Here is a 24,938-nt window from a genome sequence, read left to right on the forward strand (position 1 = left end):
GATTTTGCTGTGGTTTATGTCAGAGTGTTTTTTCTATGGTTTCCTCTAAGTGTTTTATAGTGTCTGGTCTTACATTAGGTCTTACATATGGAGTTTATTTTTGTGTATGGTGTTAGGAAGTGTTCTAATTTCATTCTTTTACATGTAGCTGTCCAGTTTTCCCAGCACCACTTTTTGAAGAGGCTGTTTTTTCTCCATTGTATGTTCTTGCTTACTTTGTCATAGATTAGGTGACCATATGTGCATGGGTTTATCTCTGGGCTTTCTATCCTGTACCATTGATCTGTATTTTTTTTTTGTGCCATTACCATATTGTCTTGATTACTGTAGCTTTGTAGTATAGTTTGAAGTCAGGTAGCCTGATTTCCCCAGCTCTGTTTTTCTTTCTCAAGATTGCTTTGGCTATTCGGGGTGTTTTGTGTTTCCATACAAATTGTAAAATTTTTTGTTCTAATTCTGTGAAGAATGCCATTGGTAGTTTGATAGGGATTGCATTGAATTTACTAGCTACATGTTAATAACTCCCAGATGTCTGTATCCAATCCAGATTTCTTTCCTAAATTCCAGACTCATGTATCCAGCTGCTTACTTGACCTTTCTATATACTTGGGTGTCTAATAGATACATCAAGCACATTTGCCCAAAATTAACTTCTCACTGTCCCCCACCCCCCGACCCCATATATTTTACCCGTAGTCTTTTCCATCTTGCTGATGGCAGCTCCATCCTTCTACTTGTTCAGGATGTTGGAGTCATCCTTGATTTCTCCCTTTCACTCACTCCCCATATTCAATCTATCAGGAGATCTATTGGCTATACCTTCAAAACATCTAGAATCTGGCCACTGCTGACCACTTCCACCCAGGTCTGAGCTACTCATATCGCTTACCTGGGTTACTCTAGCCAGCCTCCTAACTGGTTTGCTTCTACAACTTCTTTTAAAAACAGCCGCCAGAGTGATCTTTTAAAAATATGTCAGATCATGGGCTTCCCTGGTGGCGCAGTGGTTGAGAGTCCGCCTGCCGATGCAGGGGACGCGGGTTCGTGCCCCGGTCCAGGAGGATCCCACATGCCGCGGAGTGGCTGGGCCCGTGAGCCATGGCCGCTGAGCCTGCGTGTCCGGAGCCTGTGCTCCGCAATGGGAGAGGCCACGGCAGTGAGAGGCCCATGTACCGCAAAAAAATAAAAAAAAAGTCAGATCATGTCTTTACTCTTTTTAATATCTGCCTGTGACTTCCTATCTTATTCAGAATAAAAGCTAAAGTTCTTACAGGGTTAATAAGGCTCTAGACATTGTGGCTCAAGTCATTTCTGTCATCTCATCTACTTCCCTAAGCCCTCTCTCCTGGCCACTGATCCACTGTGCTCAAGGTACACAGGCCTTCTTGCTGTTCCTTAAACAAGCTGAGCATGCTTCTGGCTTAATGACCTTTTCATTACTGTTTTTTCTGCCTAGAATTTTCTTTCCCCTGCATAGCTTGCTTTATCATATCATCATCTTCACATTTTTGCTTATCTGTTTACAATTGAAACCCTCTAACCTCTCTTTCCCTCAACCCCCAATATTCTTTTCCCCGTTCCCTGCCTTTTCTCCCTCTTTAGAGTTTGTCACTTTCTGGCATACTATATTTCACTTATATATATAAATATCTAGATTCTAAGCTCACTAAAGGGAATGCTGGCTGGTTCCTTGCTATATTCTCAGTACCTAGAATGGTGTTTGGCACATAGTAGATAATCAGTAGTTACTTGTTGAATGAGTTGAATAAATTAATTCGTCTTGTCCAGAACTCAGAGCTCTTCATTGTTTTTTTTTGTTTGTTTGTTTGTTTTTGTTTTTGGCAGTACGCGGGCCTCTCACTGTTGTGGCCTCTCCCTTTGCAGAGCACAGGGTCTGGACGTGCAGGCTCAGCAGCCATGGGTCACGGGCCCAGCCGCTCTGCGGCATGTGGGATCTTCCCGGACCAGGGCACGAACCCGTGTCCCCTGCATCGGCAGGATGATTCTCAACCACTGTGCCACCAGGGAAGCCCAAGAGCTCTTTAAATGTTAAGGTTTAAATTATTTTTTTCAACTTACAGCAATGGTTCTCAAACTTTAGTATGTCTCGTAGTCAGAAGAAAGAAAAACTAAAATTTCATTTACTATAGAAGTACATCTAGAATAATTGTTTTAAATGTTATGAATATATGTGAAGATTATCAGACAAAATGGTAGAAAAAATAGGATTTTAATAGATCTTGCAGGACTCACAAAGAGAAGGAAAGGGGTATTATTAAGGAGGAGGACTAGGATGATTTATAGAAGAAACAATATAAAGATTAATTATAATAAATATGTTTGCTTAGGTGGCAGGAAGGGATCAGGCAGGGTTTGTGAATGGGGTTTAAAGTTGTTAGTGGGTTAACTTAAACTTTGTTCTTAACACTTATATCTCTTGTTACCCTAATTTTATTTTCTGACTGTCTTGATCTGTCTTCACCCTTTGTCTGCCCCTTTCCCTGATCATTGTATTACCTATCTATTCTGACTGTTTTGCTTTATATTACATTCTATACTTTTCTGTATTCTGATTCAGAAAATTATCTTGTTAGTATTCTCTTTTGGCTATCGTTTTGTAATTTATTTCATTATTTTAAGGTAAGAGCTCTGTTATTTAAAAAGAAGAAAACAACTAAACTTTTTCTTAATCTGTCAGTAACTCTCCTTTTAACTTTTTACTTTATCTGAAATAGAAATCTTAGTTCTAGTTGTGTTTACTTTCCCCTCTCTCCCTCTTATTTGAGCCTTTATTTTCTAATTTTTTATAGCTGTCTCAGATTCATGTAGTTCATGCCATAGCCTCTAGGGCTTGCACATTATGGTGTGGATGTGCTGTAAATATTAGTGAATGAACTTATAAGCTATAATAATAGAATTTCTATCCAATTCCTTTTTTTCTTCTACCTCATCAAGGATACCTTTCTTGATTAAATCTTTGATCTTATACCGACAGAATATTTATCTTAAGTACATTATAATACCCCATTTTAAATAACTGGGTTGTGTGTGGTATATATGTGTATGTGTGTGTTAGTTGACATGCTACTGTTTCATTGCTTTACTGGTGAATAATTTAACACTACTGATGAATAATTTAACACATTCTGTTAAATAAGAAGTTTTGTGGAATAATTGCCTTTACTGATCTTCTGGATGGACTCTTTTCCTAGGTGCTTGCATACATCACGTTAGGGTGTAACAGCTTCATGTAATGGAAACTCAAGTACAGTGGCTTAATCAAAAAGCATCTTTTTTCTTTGGGTAACAGGAAATATGGATATAGGCAGTCCAGGGTTTACAGCAGTCACACAGTGCCATCAGGAACACTGGCTTCTTCTGTGTTTCTTCTCTGCTCTCCTTGAAGGGGGGCTTTTGCCCTTGGATTGCAAGATGGCTATTTCTTCCCCAGACATCTTTGTTTTAGCAGCAAAATAGTAGTTTTCCTTCATTCCTGCCTTGTAAGACTTATGCTTTCATCTCATTGGTTACAGCTGAGTCGCATGGCCACCATAGGATCTAAAATTAGTGTTCTGTTAATAAGGAAGAGAGTGAGAATCTGGGGTGGGCAACTTTAGCAGTTGGTGGGTGGTAGATAATCACACATCTCTCTGTTCCTTAAAACAGCAAGTTAGATGGTGTCTTATTTGTTGCAGAGCAGAAACTGGGGGGTCAGAGAGGCTAAACAACTCGTACAGAGTCATGCAGCTAGTAATTGGTAGAGGCAGTGTATGAACACAGGTAAATCTCTGTCCAAAGACCATACTCTTTCCATTACAGGAGCTCTTTATATTGTCCATTTACCAGTCTGATTTAAGTAAAGATTTTGTACAGATAGTATTTAAGTTATTTTAATAAAATGTGATGCTTTTTTTTTAGACTAGTTTGTTGGTGTTTAAAAAATTATGGTGAATATTGGATGTTTATTTGTGTTAGATATATGTTTTGTGCATAATTTCTCCCAGTTTGTGATTTGTCTATTCATTTACTTAATGTTATTTTTGATGAGCAGATTTTTTTTACATTTTAATGAATTTTTATGGTTATTACTTGCTGTGTCTAAGAATCCTTTGCCTGCCTCTAAATAATGAAGATATTCCCCTGTGTTTTCTTCTAAAAGCTTTTTGATTTTAGCATTTATGTGATGTTTGATGTTTGATTTACTTTGAATTAATTTTCATGTATAGTGTGAGGCACAGATCAAGGTTAAGTTTTAAAAAATGGATATATATTTGTTCCACCACCATTTGTTGAAAAGACTTTCCTTTACCCATTAATGACTTTATTGAAAGCAAATGACGGTATTAAGTATAGGTCTTTTTCTGCACTAGCTATTCTGTTCCATTGATCTATTTGATGAATCTTACTACAGTACTATACTGTCACAATTATTGGAGCTTTATAGAGTAAGTCTTGATTTTGGGTCTTATAAGTGCTTTAGCTTTTTTTGGTAGTTTCCAAGATTGCTTTGGATATTCTAGGCTCTTTGCAGTACCATATGCATTGTAGAACTTCTCAATTTACACACAAAAAAAATGCCTGCTGGAATTTGGTTGAGATTGTATTGTTTCTTTAGAGCAATATAGGGAGAATTGACAGTTTAATGATATTGAACCTTCCAATCTGTGAACATAGTATATAGGCATACCTTTTTTTACTACGCTTCACTTTACTGTGCTTTGCAGATATTGTGTTTTTTACATATTGAAGGTTTGTGGCAACCCTGAGTTGAGCAAGTCTATTGGCACCATTTTTCCAACGGTATTTGTTCACTTCATGTCTCTGTCACAATTTGGTAGTTCTTGCAATATTTCAAACATTTTCATTTTTTATTATATTTGTTATGGTGATCTGTGATCAATGATCTTTTTTAAAATTGAGGTATGATTTATACAATATTATATTAGTTTCAGTTATACAGCATAGTGATTCAATATTTTTACAGATTGTACTCCATTAAAAGTTACTAGAAGATAATGGCTATAATTCCCTGTGCTATACAGTATATCCTTGTTGCTTATCTATTTTATGCACAGTAGTTTGTATGTCTTAATCCCATACCCCTAATTTGCCTCTCCCCTTTGTTAACCACTAGTTTATTTTCTGTATGTGATCAGTGATCTTTGATGTTATCACTATAACTTGCTGAAGGCTTGGGTGATGGTTAGCGTTTTTTAGCATTAAAGTATTTTAAAATTAAGGTATATATAATACATTGTTTTCTCAGACATAATAGTATTGCATACTTAATAGACTACAGTATAAACATGACTTTCATATGCACTGGGAAACCAAAAAATTTGTGTGACTCACTTTATTTATTGTAGTATTTACTTTTTTGCAGTGGTCTGGAACCAAACCCCCAATATCTCCGAGGTGTGCCTCTGTCTCTACTTATTTAGGTCTTCTTTAATTCTTTTTAAAGCAACCTTTTGTAGTTTTCAGTGTCTTTTGTTAAGGATTTTTGAGTCGATGTTCTTGAGGTATGTAATCTGTAATTGTCTTTTCTTATAATCTCTGTTGGATTTTGTGATTAAGATCATGTTGCCCTCTTAAAATGTGTTGGGAAGTATTATTTTTATTTTCTTAAAGAATTTTTATAAGACTGGTGTTATTCTTAAATGTTTGCCAGACTTCACCAGTGAAATAGTCTGGCCTGGTACTTTGTGGGAAATGTTTTGATAAATTCAGTTTCTTTAATAGAGATAGAGCTAGTTGAGATTTTCTGCTCAACTTTGTGTTTCATTAAGTTGTATTTTTCAAAGAATTTGTTTCATGTAAGATATTAAATTTGGTGTAAAGTTGTTCGTATAGCTTCCTATTTAGAAAAAGGCTTTAGTATCTGAAATGATGTCCCCTATTTCATTCCTGATATTGGTAATTTCCATCTGTTTTTCTTGATCAGCCTTGCTACTAGGTTTTTCAGTTTTGCTACTTTTCAGAAATCCAGTGTTTGACTTTGTTGATTTTATCCATTTTGGATTTGTTTTCTGCTTCACTCATTTTTACTCTTTCTTTCCATTTACTTTCTTTGGATTTGGTTTGCTGTTTGTTTTTGAACTTCTTGAGATAGAAGTTTAGCTATTGATTTTGACCCTTCTGTTCTAATACTGCATTTAAGGTATACATTTATTTATAAGCATTGCTTTAGTTACATCCCATATGTTTCCCTAAGTCATTTTTTCATTATCATTCATTGCACATATTTTAAAATTTCCATTGTGATTTATTTACCTTTTTTGGCTCATGGGTTATTTAGAAGTGCATCACTTAATTTTCAAGCAGTAGGGGATTTTCTCAATTTTTAAAAATTATTCACTTGTAATAATTTGCACTGTAGTCAGAGAATATACTCCCAAAGAGTTCAGTGCTTTGAAATTTATTGAGACTTGCTTTATAACCCAGCATATGGTCCATTTTGGTATATGTTTTGTGTATAGTTTGTGTATTCTCTTTTTATTTGGAAGAGCGTACTATACATATACTTTGTAAGTCTAGTTGGTTAATTATGTAGTTCAAATCTTCTATCAGTATATCTTAAGTGAATTTTTTGTCTGCTTGATCTTGTAGCTATTGACAAATGTGTGTTAGTCTCCCACATGATTATGGATTTGTCTGTATCATCTATTAGTCTTGGATATTTTTGCTTTATATATTTTTAAGCTTTGTTGTTGGGTACATAGAGGTTTAGAATTAGGGTATCTTCTTGTTGGTATGACTTTTTAATTATTAAGAAATATCTTGCCTTGTCTGCTTTGTCTGATATTGGCATAGCTATGCTAGCTTCTTTTTAATTGGTTTTTATGTGGTATATCTTCTCTCATCATTTTATATTAAATCTTTCTGTGTCCATAAATAGTCTTTTAGTAGAGTATTTAACATAATAACAGATATAATTTAAGTTTAAAGCTACAAACATACTATTTGATTTATATTTTATCCACAGGTACTGTGCTTTTTCTCTCACTTCTTACCTTCTTTGGTTCAGTCAGATATTTTAATCATTCTTTTTCTCACCTCAGTTAGCTTTTAATGGCTATCCTAGAAATTACTACATGAATTTTGAGTTGTTGCAGTCTAGTGTAAATTATTACTTCTGCCACTTCCTGCACAATGTAGACAGATATCTTGGACACTTTAACTTCGTTTACCCTACTCCTCACTTTTCTGTCATTGTCATTATGCATTTAAAATCTATATATATTTTAAACTTAACAAGTTAGTAATGTTTTAGTTTTTTACAATTATTGTTCATTCATATTTACCAATATACTTCCTTTTCTATGGCTCTTCCTTTTTGCATTTCTATGTTTTTTTCTAGTATCATTTTCCTTCTGTTGGAAGAACTCCCTTTTAGTATTTCTTTTAATGATAAATTCCTTGTTTTTTTTCTGAAATCACCTTTATTTCATTTTCATTTTTCAAAACATTTAAAACTGTGAATAGATTTCTTGATTGGCACCTCTTTTCTTTCAAAAATTTTAAGCAGTCATTCCATTGTCTTGTGCCATTCAGCATTTCTATTGAAAGTTATCTCTCAGTCTATTGATTGTTGCTTCTTTCAGTGTGTTTATTTTTTCCCTAGCTCCTTAAAGATGTGGCTTTATGTCTCATCAATGTTAGGAAATTCTTGATTGTTGTCACTTTGGATAACGTTTCTTTCTTATTTTTTCTTCCTTTTCTTCTGGGATTTCAATGATATGTATGTTAGAACTTTTCAGAGGATTCCATATGCCTCTCATACTCTTCTGTAGTTTTCAACCTTTAATTTCTCTGTGCTTTGGTTCAAAGATTTTCTGCTAACCTCTGTTCTAATTCACATTTGCTCTGTTCAATCTGCTGCAGGTGCCAAGTACTGACACTTGGGAAATTTTGCTGTGCAGAGCAAGGATATAGGAGCAGTAATTGGTCCTTGTGGGAATACAGAGAGGGGCTTACTTATTTGTTTTTGGTTAGGACGTACTAGCATGTTTATGTTATGACTGGAATGATTCAGTAGAGAGAAAAAAATTAAAGCTGCGTGAGAGAGAAAAGGAAGATGACTTTTAGATAAAAGTTCTTGAGGTGAGAGAGGACATAATCCAAAGCACAATCAGCAGGATTTTCCTTTGGTAGGAGTGGAACATAAAGAGGTTAGTAGTATACCTGTATACTGATGTACTCATGTATATTAGTAGTCTTCTGAGATGGAATTCTGGCTTGACCAATGGGAAATTGGCATCTATTCTTAAGTTCTGAACTCTTAAACTTTGGGTGTGTGCATTGAGCTTATGGGAAAATTGTCCAAGAAATGGAAAACCTGGTGGAAGGGTAAACTGTATTTATAGCTACCTAATTGTTTTCTATTTCTCTGTACCCTCTGTGATGTCTACCTTTGTCTGTTAGGGTACTCAGAGTATTATAGCATATTTTTAAGAAACAACATAAATGTTAAATTTAATTAAATTATTTAAATAAATGTTTCTCTCATGTAGTTAAAATTTCTGTACTATATATTTAAACAGAGTAGTTAATTCCTTATAGCACATTTTAAATTAATTCTTAATAGTATTTTGAATAGAAAACCAAGTTTTCTAATGTTTTCCCACATTTTCTTTTACAGTTTTGTGAATACTAGAATAGCACAACCATGTTTCGGAATAGTCTCAAGATGCTTCTGACTGGAGGGAAATCAAGCCGTAAGAACAGATCAAGTGGTGAGTGACTCTGCTACATTTATTCTGTGTGTTTTAGAAAAGAAAGTTCTCTTAGGGATCTGAATTAGTGCTACAACACTTTATATATTTATTTATTAAATGGCTTATTTAATTTAGAAAAAAAGAAAGTGTACATTCCTATAGGGTGTCAGACTCTATTAAGAGTAACACTTGAGGGGCTTCCCTGGTGGCGCAGTGGTTGAGAGTCCGCCTGCCGGTGCAGGGGACGCGGGTTCGTGCCCCGGTCCGGGAGGATCCCACATGCCACGGAGCAGCTGGGTCCATGAGCCATGACTGCTGAGCCTGTGTGTCCGGAGCCTGTGCTCCGCAACGGGAGAGGCCATAACAGTGTGAGGCCCACGTACCGCAAAAAAAAAAAAAAAAAAAAAAAGAGTAACACTTGATGAATACTCATCAGGAATAGTCAGGTAAAGGAAGAGTTTATGAAAGAAAAATATTTATTTCTAATATATGAGAGTATAATGCTTCTGTGAACTATGTATTAAAAATTTTCTAGACCTAAATTTATTTTGAATTAACATGTAAAATTATTTCAGTCCTAGATACTCTTTGGGGAATGAGACTAAAAATAATAGAAACTGTCTTCAAAGGGTTATACAGAAAGTGAAATATAAGTTGAACATTTTTCTAGTCATTAAAATAAAGATTTTTTTAAAAAAACAAGAGTGTAATTCTTAGGCTTTTAAGGTAAAAACAAACCAAAACTGTATACTTTTTGGGGAGAAATGTTGAAGATTAATGTACTAAATGTTTTCTGCAAATGGGTTGTTGGTATTTATCATGTTCTTTAATTGAAGTATAGTTATTTACAATACTGTGTTAGTTTCAGGTGTGCATCATAGTGATTCAGTGTTTTTGCAGATTATATTCCATTATAGGTTATTATAAGATAATGGGTATAATCCCCTGGGCTATACAGTATATCCTTGTTGCTATTATATCCTTTTAATCTTTTCAATTTCCTAATTTTTATGTATTTTACAAGTTTTCATAAGTAGTATGTTCATTATCATTCTCTTCAAAATGTTTTTTAGCTCTCTTTGTGATTTCTTCTTGATCCATAGGTATTTAAAGTATAATTTTTAATTTCCAAACAGTTGATGATTTCCTGGTTATCTTATTATTAACTTAGCTTAGTTGTACTCTTATCAGAGAACCTATCCTGTATTTTATTCTTTTCATATTTATTGAGATTTCCCTTACAGCTCAGCATATGATCAATTTAGTCTAATGTTCTAGATGCACCAAATAATGTAGATTCTGTAGTTACTGGGTGTAGTGTGGGTCAGTTTTTGTTAATGGTAGTCCTCAAACGTTTTATATCCTAACTTATTTTTAAAAAATTATTTACTGAGAAAGGTGTGATTAAATCTCACACTATGATTGTAGAATTGTCTATATTTGAAAGATATCTTATTAGATGCATTGAAATTTAGACTTACTATATCTTCCTGGTGAATTAACTGTTTTACCATAACAAAATGTCCCTCTGTATTTTTAATAATGCCTTTTGTTTGAAAGTTGATTTTGTCTAATGTTAGTACAGCTATACTAGCTTTCTTTTGATTAGTATTTATAAGGTATAATTTGTTCCATTCTTTTATTTTCAACATATGTATATGGTTATACTGTTAATAGCACATAGTTGAATTTTTTTTTTTAATTCATTCAGACAAGTTTTTCTCTTAAGGGAGATGTTGGTTCGTCTACAGTAATTCAACCAGTGATATATTTGGGTTTAAATATAACATATTGCTGTGTGTTTTGTGCTTGTCCTGACTGTTCTATGCTTTTTCTCTCTCCTTTATTGCTTTATTTTGGATTGATCAAAAGATTTTTTATATTCCATATCTCTCCTTATTGACTTGGAGATTATATACTCTTATAATTCATTCAGTGGTTAGCTTAAAGATTAAAACATCAATCAAAGTTTGGTATCAGTTGGTACTTTTACCCCCTTCCTGGACAATGGAAGAGCCGTAGAATCTTTTCACCTATATGTATTTAAATGCCACAAGACATTATTATTGTTTTACGTAGTCACTGTTGTTTTGGTTTATTCACATATTTGACATTTTTATTGATATTCGTTCCCTCCTGCTTCCTTCACTTTCTAGATGGGATCACCAAATTTCTTTTTGTTTGTAGAACACCCTTTAAAATTTCCTTTTGTTGGGATCTTGATGTGGTGATTTTACTTTGCGGTTAGTTATCTGAAAGTGTCTTTATTTTGCCTTTATTTTTGTAGGATGTTTTTGCTGGGAGTGGAATTACAGGTTGGCAGTTATTTTCTTTCAGCACTTTGAAATATTGTTGTCTTCTGGCTTCTTGAATTATTTCTGGTGAAAAGTCAACTGTCAGTCTAACTGCTCCCTCTTTAAAGGCAATCTATCATTTTTCTCTTTGTTTTTAGTTTTCTACATTTACATTGATGTGCCTAGCAGTGGTTTTCTTTTTAATCTGTCTTTGTTTCTCCTCTATTTATTTATGTTTGTAGGGTTTTTTGAATCTGTGGCTTGATGACTTTCATCAGTTTTGGAAAGCTATTACTCATTATCTCTTCAAATTTTATTTTTTCTCCTTTTTCTCTTTCTCCTTTCTTTCTAGGACTCCAGTTATGCATTTGATAGACTACATGCATGTCATCTATGTCTCTTACACTCTCTTTCTATCCTTTTGTCTCTATATGCTTTATGCTGGATATTTTTTTTATCTATCTTATAGTTTATTGATTCACTCTTCATTGGTATATAACCTGTTCTTAACCACATTCAGTTCTTAATTTTAGTTTTTGTATATTTCAGTTCTAGAATTTCCATTTGCTTTTTAATTTTTTTTTAAATTTGGAAATACTTTAAAAATTTTTTTAAAAAATATTTATTTATTTATTTTTGGCTGTGTTGGGTCTTCGTTTCTGTGCGAGAGCTCTCTCCAATTGTGGCAAGCGGGGGCCACTCTTCATTGCGCTGCGCGGGCCTCTCACTATCGCGGCCTCTCTTGTTGTGGAACACAAACTTCAGACGCGCAGGCTCAGTAATTGTGGCTCACGGGCCCAGTTGCTCCACAGCATGTGGGATCCTCCCAGACCAGGGCTCGAACCCGCATCCCCTGCATTGACAGGCAGATTCTCAACCACTGCGCCACCAGGGAAGCCCCTGGAAATATTTTTTTTTAATTAATTTTTTTGGCTACACCATGTGGCTTGTGGGATCCTAGTTCCCTGAGCAGGGATTGAACCCAGGCCCTTGGCAGTGAAAGCACAGAGTTCTAACCACTGGACCTCCAGGGAATTTCCAAAATTTGGAAATAATTTTAAGTTTACTGAAAGGTTGCAGCAGTAGTACAAAGAATTCCATATACCCTTGTACAGATTCATGAACTTTTCACTGCACTTGTTTCATCATTCTCTCTCTATAAGTACACATGCACAGTGTCTCTGTTTCTCCTCTACTTCACCCTTTCTCTCTCACTCACTCTTTTTTATATCACTTGAGGGTGGGTTAAATACATCATGCCCCTTTACTCCTAAAAATTTCAATGGGTATTTCTTAAGGAAATTCTTTTTTATACCACAGTCCAGTTATCAACCTCAAGCAGTTTAAGATTGATATAATACTTTTATCCAATCTACCATCTATTCTCCAAATTTTGTCAGTTTACCTAGTAATTTTTTAAAAAGGAATTTTCCCCTTTACTTTCCAAGGTCCAGTCTAGAATAAGGTATTATATTACTTGTTATGTCTTTTTACTCTCATTTAATTAGAAACAGTTTCTCAGCCTTTCTTGACATGTTTGAAGAATAACTAGAATGCTTCTAATTTTTTGTTCTGATTTTTTTAAATGATTAGATTCAGGGTATGTTTCTGTGGTCTGAATGTTACATATGTTCTTTTCTTCTTGGGTTATCACAGCTGGAGGCACATAATGTCCATCTGTCACTCATTAGTGATTTTGATGACCAAATCAGTGTACTGTCCAGTTTCTCTGCTATATAGATACTGATTTTAGCCTTTCAACTTAAAAACAGTCTGCAGGTAGACACCATTAGCTTTTTATTTTTTTCTGTTCTTTGTCAGTACTATTCTCAATCTTGTCTCTTATCTTTTATAAATATAGACCTACTGTATTTATATCTATATTTTTCTGTCTGACTCTAAATGTGTCTGTTTCTGTTGGTTTTTACTAACATAATTTTATTTCCTCCTATGCCTCTTTTTTTTTTTCCATGAGCTTTTCATTTTGGGTTAATTTTAGTTTTACAGAAAAGTTGCAAAGATAGTACAGAGAATTCCTGTATATCCTTTACCTAATTTTCCCAACTGTTACATCTTATATTACCATGGTGCATTTGTCAAAACTAAGAAACCAACATTGGTATATTGCTATTAACTAAACTCCACACTTTTATTTGGATTTCATTAGCTTTTTCATTAAGCTCATTGTGTTCCAGAATTGAATCCAGAGAATTACATTGCATTTAGGTATTGCATCTCCCCAGACATTAACTGGATTTAGCAAAAGATGAATAATAGTTGACGTCACCCCACTGGTCACTTTTTGAAAGACACACACACACACACACGCACGCATACAGAGTAACTCATACATGTCAGAGATCCAAGCTGCCTCCACATTTGACACTTAAAGAAATGGTTTATCCAAAATTTATTTTCTGGTCAAGAACTATGATTTCCTTAGACACCTACAGTTGTTCACTTTTGACACCAGCAGTAGGATTTTCTGTCACTTCACAACAACTAACCCATGTAAAATAGTAGTAGAAAACAGTAATGCCATATTAAGATGCAGATGCTGGGTAGACTTTTTGCCCTGAGTGCCAGGTGAGTGATTTATTTCCACATACTACCCTTATTAGAGGTAGGCACCAAATTTGTGCTTTAGCAAAATTACAAATTATTGTATCCTAGACTTCTGAATAACTACTGCTTTAGTAGCAATCATATTATTAAATCCATATATGTCAAGGTTCTACTGTATTATTAAAGCTTATTATTTTGATTTACTGGGTATTTAATTATGTCAATAATGATTTCAGGGGGTCTTATTCAGTGTTTATTCTTCTCCATGGCTTTTCGTGTAAAATGTTTATAATTGAGAGTAGTTGTAAGTTTGAGTAGTTATAAAAATAGTGATTTGTATTCTATATGGCAAGAATTTATAGAGAAGCAGTATTTTTTTTCGAATGTTCTCTAAGACAAGAATTCCAAAGCAAGAATAAATTTGATATTAAAAGAAAAAGTGTGTTTATGGGATGATATCATTAATGTTTTCATCATTACAGTTTTTTCTTTAATTATTAATGAATAATTGGGTGGGTACTTTATTCTTTATATTAACTTTTGGCTCATGGCTTGTTTTTAAAATCAGTAAACTAAGTTTTCTCATGGCATAATCATTTGTTTTGTTTTGTTTTAGGGAACCAATTTAGTTTGAAAAGCGCTTGTAATAAAGGAAATTGACTGCTCTAATTTGTCCTTTAAATAGTTGATCTCAACTCTTGTGTGGGGCACTAGATAAATATTTAACAGAAATAGATTTTATATCAAGTAATAACAAATGAATTTTCTCAGGCAAAGTTTTCCCTCTAAGGATATGTGAATATCAGCTTTGAATTTTATAGCTTAATTCAGTTTTATGATGTGAAAATTGTTTCTGATGTACGTAGGACTTGGAACTCTTGTTTTGTGAAAAGACAACTGTGTGGCTCTTTTGAATTATGAGTTATAAAGAAATAATGTGTGTTTTTATGTTTTCTAAAAATTATATGTTTATTTATATTTTTCTTAACTGTTGTTTTTATTATTTAAAATCATGCAAGTGGGCTTCCCTGGTGGCGCAGTGGTTGGGAGTCTGCCTGCCGATGCAGGGGACACAGGTTCATGCCCCGGTCCGGGGGGATCCCACTTGCCACGGAGCAGCTGGGCCCGTGGGCCATGGCCACTGGGCCTGTGTGTCTGGAGCCTGTGCTCCGCAATGGGAGAGGCCATGGCGGTGAGAGGCCCATGTACCACAAAATAAATAAATAAATAAATAAAATCATGCAAGTAATTAGTAAAAGTTCCAGTATGTTTCTTTGATATAACGAATGCCACTGTTTGGTATCATTATATCATTGTTTTGGTAAACTATCATTCAGGTATGAGAGGGGCAAAATACTGTCAATTTCAGATATTCAAGAACTCAGGAAGTATAGTACCCTTAATATAACACAGCCATTTGGAGAAAAAAAATATCTTGAGATTGTCTCCTACCAAAATAAAAAATAAATGTGAGGAAAGAAGCAGATGCAGAAAGAAAAGTGAGCAAAGTAAGTAAAACTTATAATTAAATATAAATAATTCCTGATTGTATACTACAACAGTAGAATTTGTTCCAGGAATGCAAAGACGTTTCTGTATCAGAAAATCAATGTAAGTTTTTTACTTAGAAGAAAGTTTAAAACCACATTATCATATCATTATATTCTGAAAAAGCATTTTATAAATCTGAGCAGCCATTAAAAGCATTAAAATAGAAAAAGGATACTTTAAATGTAATAAAGAATATTCACCAAATCCAACAGCCAGCATCATTCTAAACAAAGAAATGGATCAGCCATTTTCATTAAAACAGAAATATGATAGAGATTTCTCCTATTACCACTCTTTTTCAAAATTGTTTGGAAGGTTCTAGTATACAATAAAGACAAGAAAATAAAGTGACTAATGTAAATATTGGAAAAGACAAGACAGTGTCAATTTTATTTTTAAGTGAGGTAAAAACCCCAGAGAATCCAGTAAATATTTACTAGAAATAATAATGTAATTTGGCAAGGTGGTTAGTACTTTTAGCCCTACCAATATTTCCTGATTAGAAATGTAAATGAGAAAAAAATTACATTCACAGTGATAACAGCCATCAAATTCTCAGGACTAGATTTGACAAGAAACTGTATTGAAGTGTGTAAGACTGGGACAAATGGAAAGACATATCATCCTTCTGGGTTTACACATAAATTTGTTTCAGTTCCATTCAGGAAACAGCAGGTTCCTTTTCAGCTGGGTAAAATAACTTTAAAATTCTATGGAAGAATAAATGAAAATAAGTATAAAAAGGAATAATTGATTTTGGTCAGGGTATGACTTACAAGATATTAAAACTAGCTTTAAATACTTGGTTACATAGGCACATAGGCTAGATATATGTCTAGGAAAGAGAGCAAAGAAAACCATGGCATTACTGAGGCAAGAGCATTGTTGCCACTTCATTTTGTGGTGCTGTCCAACACATTGTAGGACACAAATGCCATTATGACCAAAAGATACATTCTAAATTTGGGAACAGCCAGAGGCTGTCTTTGATTTATACTTAAACTAGGGATAGAATGGAGGTGTTAGAGCTTATGTTTTCTGGCATCATTGTATTACCTTTTTTTGTGTGTGTGTGTGTGGTACGTGGGCCTCTCACTGTTGTGGCCTCTTCCATTGCGGAGCACAGGCTCCAGACACACAGGCTCAGCAGCCATGGCTCACGGGCCCAGCCACTCCAAGGCATGTGGGATCTTCCCGGACCGGGGCACCATTGTATTACCTTTGATGCTTGGAGCACTGATTCTTCTGTGATGTTTTGTGACTTGCTCATGGTGGATCATTTCCGATGTGTTTTCTAAGTTTGTTTATAAGCTCAGCTCAGGCAGGAATTGTTTTCTGTGAGGATCCTGTGCTGTTAGTTATTCTAATGGTCTCTTGCTAGGCACTGCACTGGTATCATAGGCCATGGACTTATTTTTTTAAGTTTTTTATTGTGGTAAATATATATAACATAAAGTTCACTATTTTAACCATTTTTAATTGTACAATTTATTGGCATTAATTACATTCACCATGTTATGCAACCACCAGCATTTCCCCAAATTTTTCATTACCCCAAGCACACCCTCTGTACCCATTAGGCAGTAACTCCCCATTTCCTCCTCTCCCCAGCCCCAATAACCTTGAATCTTTCTGTCTCTGTGAATTTGCCTTTTCTAGATATTTCACGTAAGTGTAATCATACTATTTTGTCCTTTTGTATGTAGCTTATTTCACCTAGCATAATGTTTTCAAGGTTCATTCCTGTTGTAGCATGTATCAGAAGTTCATTCCTTTTTATGACTGAATACTATTCCTTTGTATGTGTATGCCACATTTTGTTTATCCATTCATCTGTTGATAGACACTGGGTTATTTCCACTTGAATAATGCTGCTCTGAGCATTGTCATACAAGTATCTGTTTGAGTCTCTGTTTTCAGTTTTTTGGGGGAATATATCTAGGAGTGGAATTGCTGGTCATATGGGGAAATGTACAGGGTTTTGTGTGAACATGTGCTTTCATTTCTTTGGGGTAAATGTCCAGGGGTACAGTTGCCAGGACATGTTTTAGTTGCATGTTTAGTTTTTAAAGAAAGTGCCATCTGTTTCAGAGCATCTATACCATCTTACATTCACACCAACAGTGTGTAAAGTAATCCAGTTTCTCCTCATCCTTTCCAGCATTTGGTGTTGTCATTATTTTAATTTTAATTATTTTGATAAGTGTGTATTGGTATCTCATTGTGGTTTAATTTTCATTTCCCTAGTGGCTAAATGATACTGATCATCTTTTCATGTGCTTATTTGCCTTCTGTATGTCTTTTTTGGTGAAACATCTCTTCATGTCTTTTGGCTGTCTTCTAATTGGGCTGTGTGTATGTGTGTGTGTTAAGTTGTGAGAGCTCTTTATATATTCTAGGCTTTGTCAGATATGTTGTTTGTCAGTATTTTCTCCCAGCCTATTGATTGTCTTTCTATCCCCTTAGCAGGATCTTTTGTAAAGTTTTTAATATTTATGAAGTCCAGTTTATTGTTTTACTTTTACAGATAATGATTTGGTTTCTGTCAACAGATGTTTATTCATTAATCACTAAGTACTGGGTAGTGTACTGGTTGCTTGATATTTGAGTTAATTTCTCTTTAACCACTTCATGAGCAAAAATCAGTCCATCTGCAAAAATAGGGCACTTTGTTAGAAGCATTTGTTATTGGCGTTCCCTCCACCCTCCTCACCACCACCAACTGGGCATTGAAAGTAATTAAAATCTTCATTGCTGTCTGAATAGTGAATGTTCATAATAAAATGTTCAAAGAAATAGGTACAGTAGCATTCATGTAAATATATTTTGCTATAAAAATATCTTTTCCTTCCAGGGACAGTAAGTTTTATTTCATTAATAAACCACGAAATTACAGCATAAGCTTTTCAAGGGTTTTTACCCTTTCTGTACCCTGTTCTGACAAATTTGGTTAGAAAACATATACCTGTTTAACATGAGGAAAGGATTTTACTTATTTAATTGTAGAGCTATAGCATCTTTTGTAATAAAACCCAAACCTGTCATATTTTTATTGACTGCTGTTCCCTTTCTGTTCTCTGCCCATCTGTTTGCCCAATTTGTGTTTGTCAGTTGAGATATTTATTCTTTATGAAATTCGTTTGTCCTTGCCAATTAAGATAAGCTGTCACAGAACTTGAGCGGAAAAGTCATTAGAGGAAGTGACAGAGTGCTGTGTTAAAAAGAAGGATTCTTATTCGGTGGTGGGCTGTGAAAATGAACATGACTGGAGAGTGAAAAAAGTGGTGAGAGCCTTGAAATTGCATTTTGAAACATATTTGATTTGACTGGTTTTATTTTTATTTCAGATATTTGTAGTGGTTTAGCAATTAAACTAATAGCACTTCTCATCAGATAGACACATACACTTGCACTCATGTTTTCACCTCTATTTCCAGTTTTATTTTTATCCTATTTATTGAGAGTTGTTTGAGTTATGCTAACTTCACAAGATGAATTGTCATGGTTTCATCTTTTACAGTGCTTCATGTATCATATAAATTATTTATTCCTTGAAAGTTTAGTGGAACTCAGACATAAAAATGGCTAGCCTGAGCTTTTTGGGGGTTTTTTAGATAGTTTTTTGACAGTATTTTCTATTTTATTTTCATCAGTGTAATTAGGTTTCCTTTAGGCAATTTGGATAATTTATTATTTTCCTAGAAAATGTCCATTTCATTGAGATTTTAAAATTTATTTGTATAAAGTTATAAATATTGTGTTCGAGTTTAATTCAGTTTCTCCTAATATCGAATGTTTTTATATTTTCTGTCTCTTAGCTTTGAGGCTTATCTATTTTATTAGCTTTTTCAAAAGATCCAACTCTTGATTTTACTAATTTTATTTTTATTTTTCTTCTAATTTACATTATGAATTTTCTATGATATAGCTTATGCTGTATTCCATAAATTTTGATACATAGTATTCTCAATATTAACTTTTTACATAGTATGATTTTACTGGAACATAGACACACCCATTCGTGATAGAGACTGTACAGCCCACACTCTTGAAATACTTATGATTTGACCCTGTGAGAAAAAGTTTGCCAACTTTTGCTTTAAAACATTGAGGGTTTTGTTTTTTGGGTTTTGGTTTTCTTTCTTTCTTTTTTTTTTTTTTCCGGTACACGGGCCTCTCACTGTTGTGGCCTCTCCCATTGTGGAGCACAGGCTCCGGTCACGCAGGCTCAGCGGCCATGGCTCACGGGCCCAGCCGCTCCACGGCATGTGGGATCTTCCCGGACCGGGGCACAAGACCGTGTCCCCTGCATTGGCAGGCGGACTCTCAACCACTGCGCCACCAGGGAAGCCCTGGTTTTGGTTTTCTTTTGGCTGTATTTTGATCAGATCTTATAACTATCTAATGGATGCTAGAAAACAAAATGTATTTTCTTTTTACAGGGCAAAGGTTGCTATATTTATTAAGTAAACTTTACTGCTTTTTTAAACTACTGTAAATGTTTTGCTTAGTTGAGCTTCTGATACTTTGGCCTTGAATCTATCTAGATTTTGTATTTAAGGTGTATCTCTTGTTGTAAATATGTAGTTTTGTCTTGTTGAATCCAATCTGATTTTCTATTTTTAAGTGGTATATTCAGTCCTTACATTGACTGTATAACAGTTGACTGTATAACATTGACTGTATAACATCACAACAGTTGATATGATTTGGTTTAAGTTTCTCATCTTGCTCTTTGTTTCTTTTGCATTCATGTGTTCCTCGTTCTTTTTTTGCCCCTGTTCCCTGTCTTTTTCAGAATTTATGAAATATTTTAAGTGCTGTTTTCTTGGCCTTTTAGCTATACCTTCGTGGATTTTTTAAAAAAGAGACTGTGCAAAGGATTACCATATGCATCTTTAACTTTTTATGGTTTAACTTGAAATTTTACTCTACTACTCTGTGAGCACTGTAAGGACTTTAGGATATTTAATTGTATTTATTTATTTATTTATTTATTTATTTTTTTGCGGTATGCGGGCCTCTCACTGTTGTGGCCTCTCCCGTTGCGGAGCACAGGCTCCGGACGCGCAGGCCCAGCGGCCATGGCTCACGGGCTCAGTCGCTCCGCGGCATGTGGGATCCTCCCGGACCAGGGCACGAATCCGTGTCTCCTGCATCGGCAGGCGGACTCAACCACTGCGCCACCAGGGAAGCCCTATTTAATTGTATTTATATCCCACTTCTTGTTGTCCTGTATTTTACTTCCACTGTAGTATTGATGTACATCCCACAATACATTTTTACTTTAAGTAGTCATTAGTCTTTAAGATGCTTTTTAAATGTCTTAAAAAAAAATTAACCCATATATTTCCTTCTTCTAGTATTCTTCATTCCTTCTTGTAAAATGGTGTTTTATCTGGGATAATTTTTTTTCACCCTGCAGAACTTCCTTTGCATTTCTTGAGGTGTAGGCAGTGAATTATCTCAGCTTTCATTTTCTCATAATGTTTTAATTTTACCTTCATTTTGAAGGATATTTTCCCTGGGTATAAAATCTTAGATTGGCAGTTCTTTTCTTTCAACACTTTAAAGATGTTATTCTGTTAGTTTTTCTTTCTAATAAGAAGTTGGCAATCATTCTCATTGTTTTTGCCTTTGAATGAAATGTGATTTATTTATTTAGTATGGCTGCTTAAAAAATTTCTTTATCTTGGCTGTTAGCATTTGGCTATGATATACCTAGGTGTATTTTTTTCTTTCTGTTATATTGTTTGGATTTTGGTGAGCTTCTTGAGTCTAAGTGTTGATGTCTTTCATCAGTTGTGGAAAACCTTAGCCATTATTTCTTAAGGCATTTCTTCTATCCATTTTTCATCTGTGTTTTGGAACTTTAGTTTGTACATTAGATTGTTTGATATTACCTAATGCATCTCAGACTGTTCTTTTTCTTTGTTTTTTTTGGTAATTTTCCCCTTTTGGTTAATTTATGTTGGCCTGTCTTCAGGTTTATTAATATTTTTCTGCTGAGTTCAGTCAGCTTTTAAGCCCAGTCAGTTAATTCTTAATTTAGATAGTGTTTTTCAGTTATAGAATGTTCATTTGGTTCTTTTAAAGATAGTTCATTTCTCTGTTGAAATTTTTAATCTTTTCATCTGTTTTTTCTGTTTTTTACCTCCTGTTTTTACTTTTACATAATAGCTAAAAATAATGGTTTAATAGCTGATATGTCTGCTAAGTCCTTCATTTAGGTCAGATGTGTATCTGCTTCTGTCAATTCTTTTGATGCTCCACACATCTCATCATTTTTCGGTTGTTTATCAGACACTGTGTTTAAAAGATCTGTAGAGGCTAGAGTAAATAATATTTTTCCCTTGATGAAATAAAATTCATATTTTAAGGCAGGACAAGAAAAATAAACATCAGATTCCCTCTCTGTGTTTGGGCCTTCTCCCTCCCTAATTTGCAGTGTGCATCTGCATTACACATTAACCAGAGCTCCTCAAAGGTGGGAGTGCCTGCTCAACTGTAAAGGTAAATTTTTTTTTCTTCCTTCTGACACTAGCAATGTAATTTTTTAAAAGAATAGTGTTCTTTCCCAGCTCTGTAGGGGTCATGGTGCCTTGCTGTTCACTTTGTACATGTTTACCTGGACACTGTATCCTTGGTGAACTTCATGTAAAATCAGTATATCATTTTGACGTATGATCCTTTGTCTCAAAAATGTATATGACTATGCCTTCAACTTCTAACAGGTGGAACAGTTCTCAGAGCTTTCTGAGAATCTGCTTCTTGGGTTATAATCCTCATTTTGGCTTGAATAAAATTCTCTTTTTTCTTCTTAACTTGATAGTTAATTGAATTTTCGTCAACATGTAGAGAGGGAAAGCTTTTTCCTATGTAAGACAGCTATGGTGAGGGTCTGCTCTCTTGGATCTGATGGAGGGTTGAGGTGGATAAGGGCTAGGTTGCAGTTTAGTTTGTCTCAGTTCACATGTGTTTCAGATGTCTAGGTTGAGGTCTGTTCTGTGTGTATGTCAGTCCTCTCCCTTTAGCAAGACTCTGGGATCTAAGTATCATCTCATTATGAGATCTTGCTCAACATTACTGTCAAGCTTCCAGTCTCCTGGATTGTTGCCTCCCTGAATTTGGTAGAAGTCTGGTGTGGAGTATCAGTGGTCAGGGAGAACTAGCTTTGAATTTGGGGTTCCTTCACTTTCTATACCAGGAGTTGACAAACCATGGCCTCCAGGCTAAATCTGGCCTACCACCTTCTTTTGTAAATAGAATTTTATGTGGACATAGCGATAATCATTTGTTTATGTGTTGTCTGTGTCTGCTTTCATTCTATAAGAGCAGAATTCTATAGTTGGGAAAGAGACTAAAATATTTACTGTTTGGCCCATTCTGGACAAATTTGGTGGTCCCTGTTCTATACTGTCAAGCCAGTTCACACAGTCGTTAAAAAAATTTGCTGATTTCTCTTTTTTCCCATATTTTTGTTCTTTTTATTTTTAAATTTATTTCTTTAATTTATTTTTATTGAAGTATAGTTGATTTATTTTAGTATATGTGCTGCCGAAGCGAGCACTATAGTTGATTTATAATATTGTGTTATTTCAGGTATACTTGCCTATGGTAGACCAGTCTTTCTCTTACTGCCCATGCTTTGACTTAGTAAATGGCTTTAGTGATCTTAAATCAACTTCATCATATTATATCAGTCCTAATCTTAGAACCCTGCAATAGATTTCAGTAGGTTTTAGAATAAAGTTTAAAGTCTTTCACTAAGCTTATAGAGTCCTTGGGACTTCCCTGGCGGTCCAGTGGTTAAGACTCCGCACTTCCAATGCAGGGGGCCCTGGTTCGATCCCTGGTCGGGGAACTTGATCCCACATGCTGCAATGAAGAGCCTGCATGCTGCAACTAAAGGATCCTGCGTGTTGCAACTAAGACCCAGTGCAGCCAAATAAATAAATAAATATATATATATATTTTAAAAGCTTATAGAGCCCTTGATAATATAAACACTGCCTGCCTCCCCACTCTCTTTTTTTTTTTTTTTTTTTTTTTTTGTGGTACGCGGGCCTCTCACTGTTGTGGCCTCTCCCGTTGCAGAGCACAGGCTCTGGACGCGCAGGCATAGTGGCCATGGCCCACGGGCCCAGCCGCTCTGCGGCATGAGGGATCTTCCCGGACCAGGGCACAAACCCATATCCCCTGCATCGGTAGGCGGACTCTCAACCACTGTGCCACCAGGGAAGCCCTCCTTTTTTTTTTTAATAGATTTTTTTTTTTTTTTAGAGCACTAAGGTTCATGGCAATAATGAGGGACAGATAGAGATTTCCCATGTACCGTCTGCCCCTCACATGCATACAGCTTTCTTCTTTTTAATAGTCACTGGTCTTTCTTTTCAGCCTCCTCACCAGTCTTCCTTCTCAGTCCCCACCACATTCAAACTCCATCTAGTTACCCTTTCTATCCTTAGTGCACATATCACTCTTTGAGGTATTTTACTTTGTTTGCATGGTTTTGCTTATTGTTTGCATTCCTTAATAAATGTAAGTCTTACAAATTCACTGACTGTATTATTCCCAGAATCAGGAATAGTGCCTGGAGATTAGTAGATCAATAAATATTTGTTGAACGAATGAATAAATATACTGTTTTCTCTGACTCACCAGCACTTGCCCTACTCTCATCCTGTTGCCATATTAATTTTCTTAATTAGAAAATTCTTAGCTTGGCACCTGACCTTACCTAACTTCTCTAGCCTTATTTCCTATAACTCTTACTCAGAAACTTTCTACTTTATCCAAGTCGATCTTCTTAATGCTTTATATTTTCTGTGACCCTTTGATCATGACATTCACCCTGTCTGGAATAAACTTGCCATTTATATTTAAGTCACCTCTTTAAATACTACCCAGTCAGTCATTAGAGTCCAGCTTATATCTTATTCAGGTTCACAGTGATCACTCTTGTGTCACATGTACTGTAGTGTTTATTCCTAATGTGAAACTTAAAAAATGTAATGCCTTTTATTGCATATAAACTTTCTAGAAATGCTTCCCTAATACAGTTTTAATACAGTTTAACTATCCTAAGGGTAAGAAATGCTCACTGCCTTTTTACCCTCCATCAGTTCATACTGTGTTATTATATTTACATTTATATATCTATATTTCATTGAAAGAAAGCGTAAGAGGTTATTCGCTTAAATTTCTTGTCTTCGCTAAAACATGTATTGAGTAACAGTTACCTTACATTTGCATGTGTTCTATGTTTAACAAAAGGAAAAGACTTCAACGTTTTATTACCTCATGTAATCTGTATAGCAAATACCACTTCATTTTACTGATAAGAGATAAAAAGATTTGCCCAGTGGGGCTTCCCTGGTGGTGCAGTGGTTGAGAGTCCGCCTACCGATGCAGAGGACACGGGTTCATGCCCCGGTCCGGGAAGATTCCACATACTGCGGAGTGGCTGGGCCCGTGAGCCATGGCCGCTGAGCCTGTGCGTCCGGAGCCTGTGCTCCGCAACGGGAGAGGCCACAACAGTGAGAGGCCCGCGTACTGCAAAAAAAAAAAAAAAAAAAAAAAGACTTTCCCAAGTATCTATAGCTAGTAGACCGCCATAGGAGTAGAAGCAATTGAATTCTCACTCTTCATGTATTGCTGTCCCTGAGTAAATGAGACAGTTAGTAACGGAATTAAGTCTAAATTGAGATCTGAACACTACTAAATGTCTTTTCCTTGAAGTAGCGAGTCAGTTTTTAACAGATCTTAAGTTGCTAATGATTGTATCAAAGTAGAAAGTAGCCAAGAGTTT

The 24,938-nt window shown here is 35.1% G+C and overlaps 1 protein-coding gene across 8 annotated transcripts in view; it reads left to right on the forward strand.

Moving 5' to 3' along the window:
- The window catches only part of TANC2 (tetratricopeptide repeat, ankyrin repeat and coiled-coil containing 2), a 343,384-nt gene that overhangs the window by 16,521 nt on the left and 301,925 nt on the right, over positions 1 to 24,938 (forward strand). For all 8 annotated transcript variants that reach the window (XM_059048703.2, XM_059048705.2, XM_059048706.2 and 5 more), the window contains exon 2: positions 8,642 to 8,735. In XM_059048703.2, the coding sequence (XP_058904686.1) occupies positions 8,669 to 8,735 (67 nt within the window). In that variant the 5' untranslated portion in view covers positions 8,642 to 8,668. The remainder of the gene's footprint in view (positions 1 to 8,641; positions 8,736 to 24,938) is intronic.

This window comes from Kogia breviceps, chromosome 19 (genome assembly GCF_026419965.1).
Source record: "Kogia breviceps isolate mKogBre1 chromosome 19, mKogBre1 haplotype 1, whole genome shotgun sequence".
Classification (NCBI taxonomy): domain Eukaryota; kingdom Metazoa; phylum Chordata; class Mammalia; order Artiodactyla; family Physeteridae; genus Kogia; species Kogia breviceps.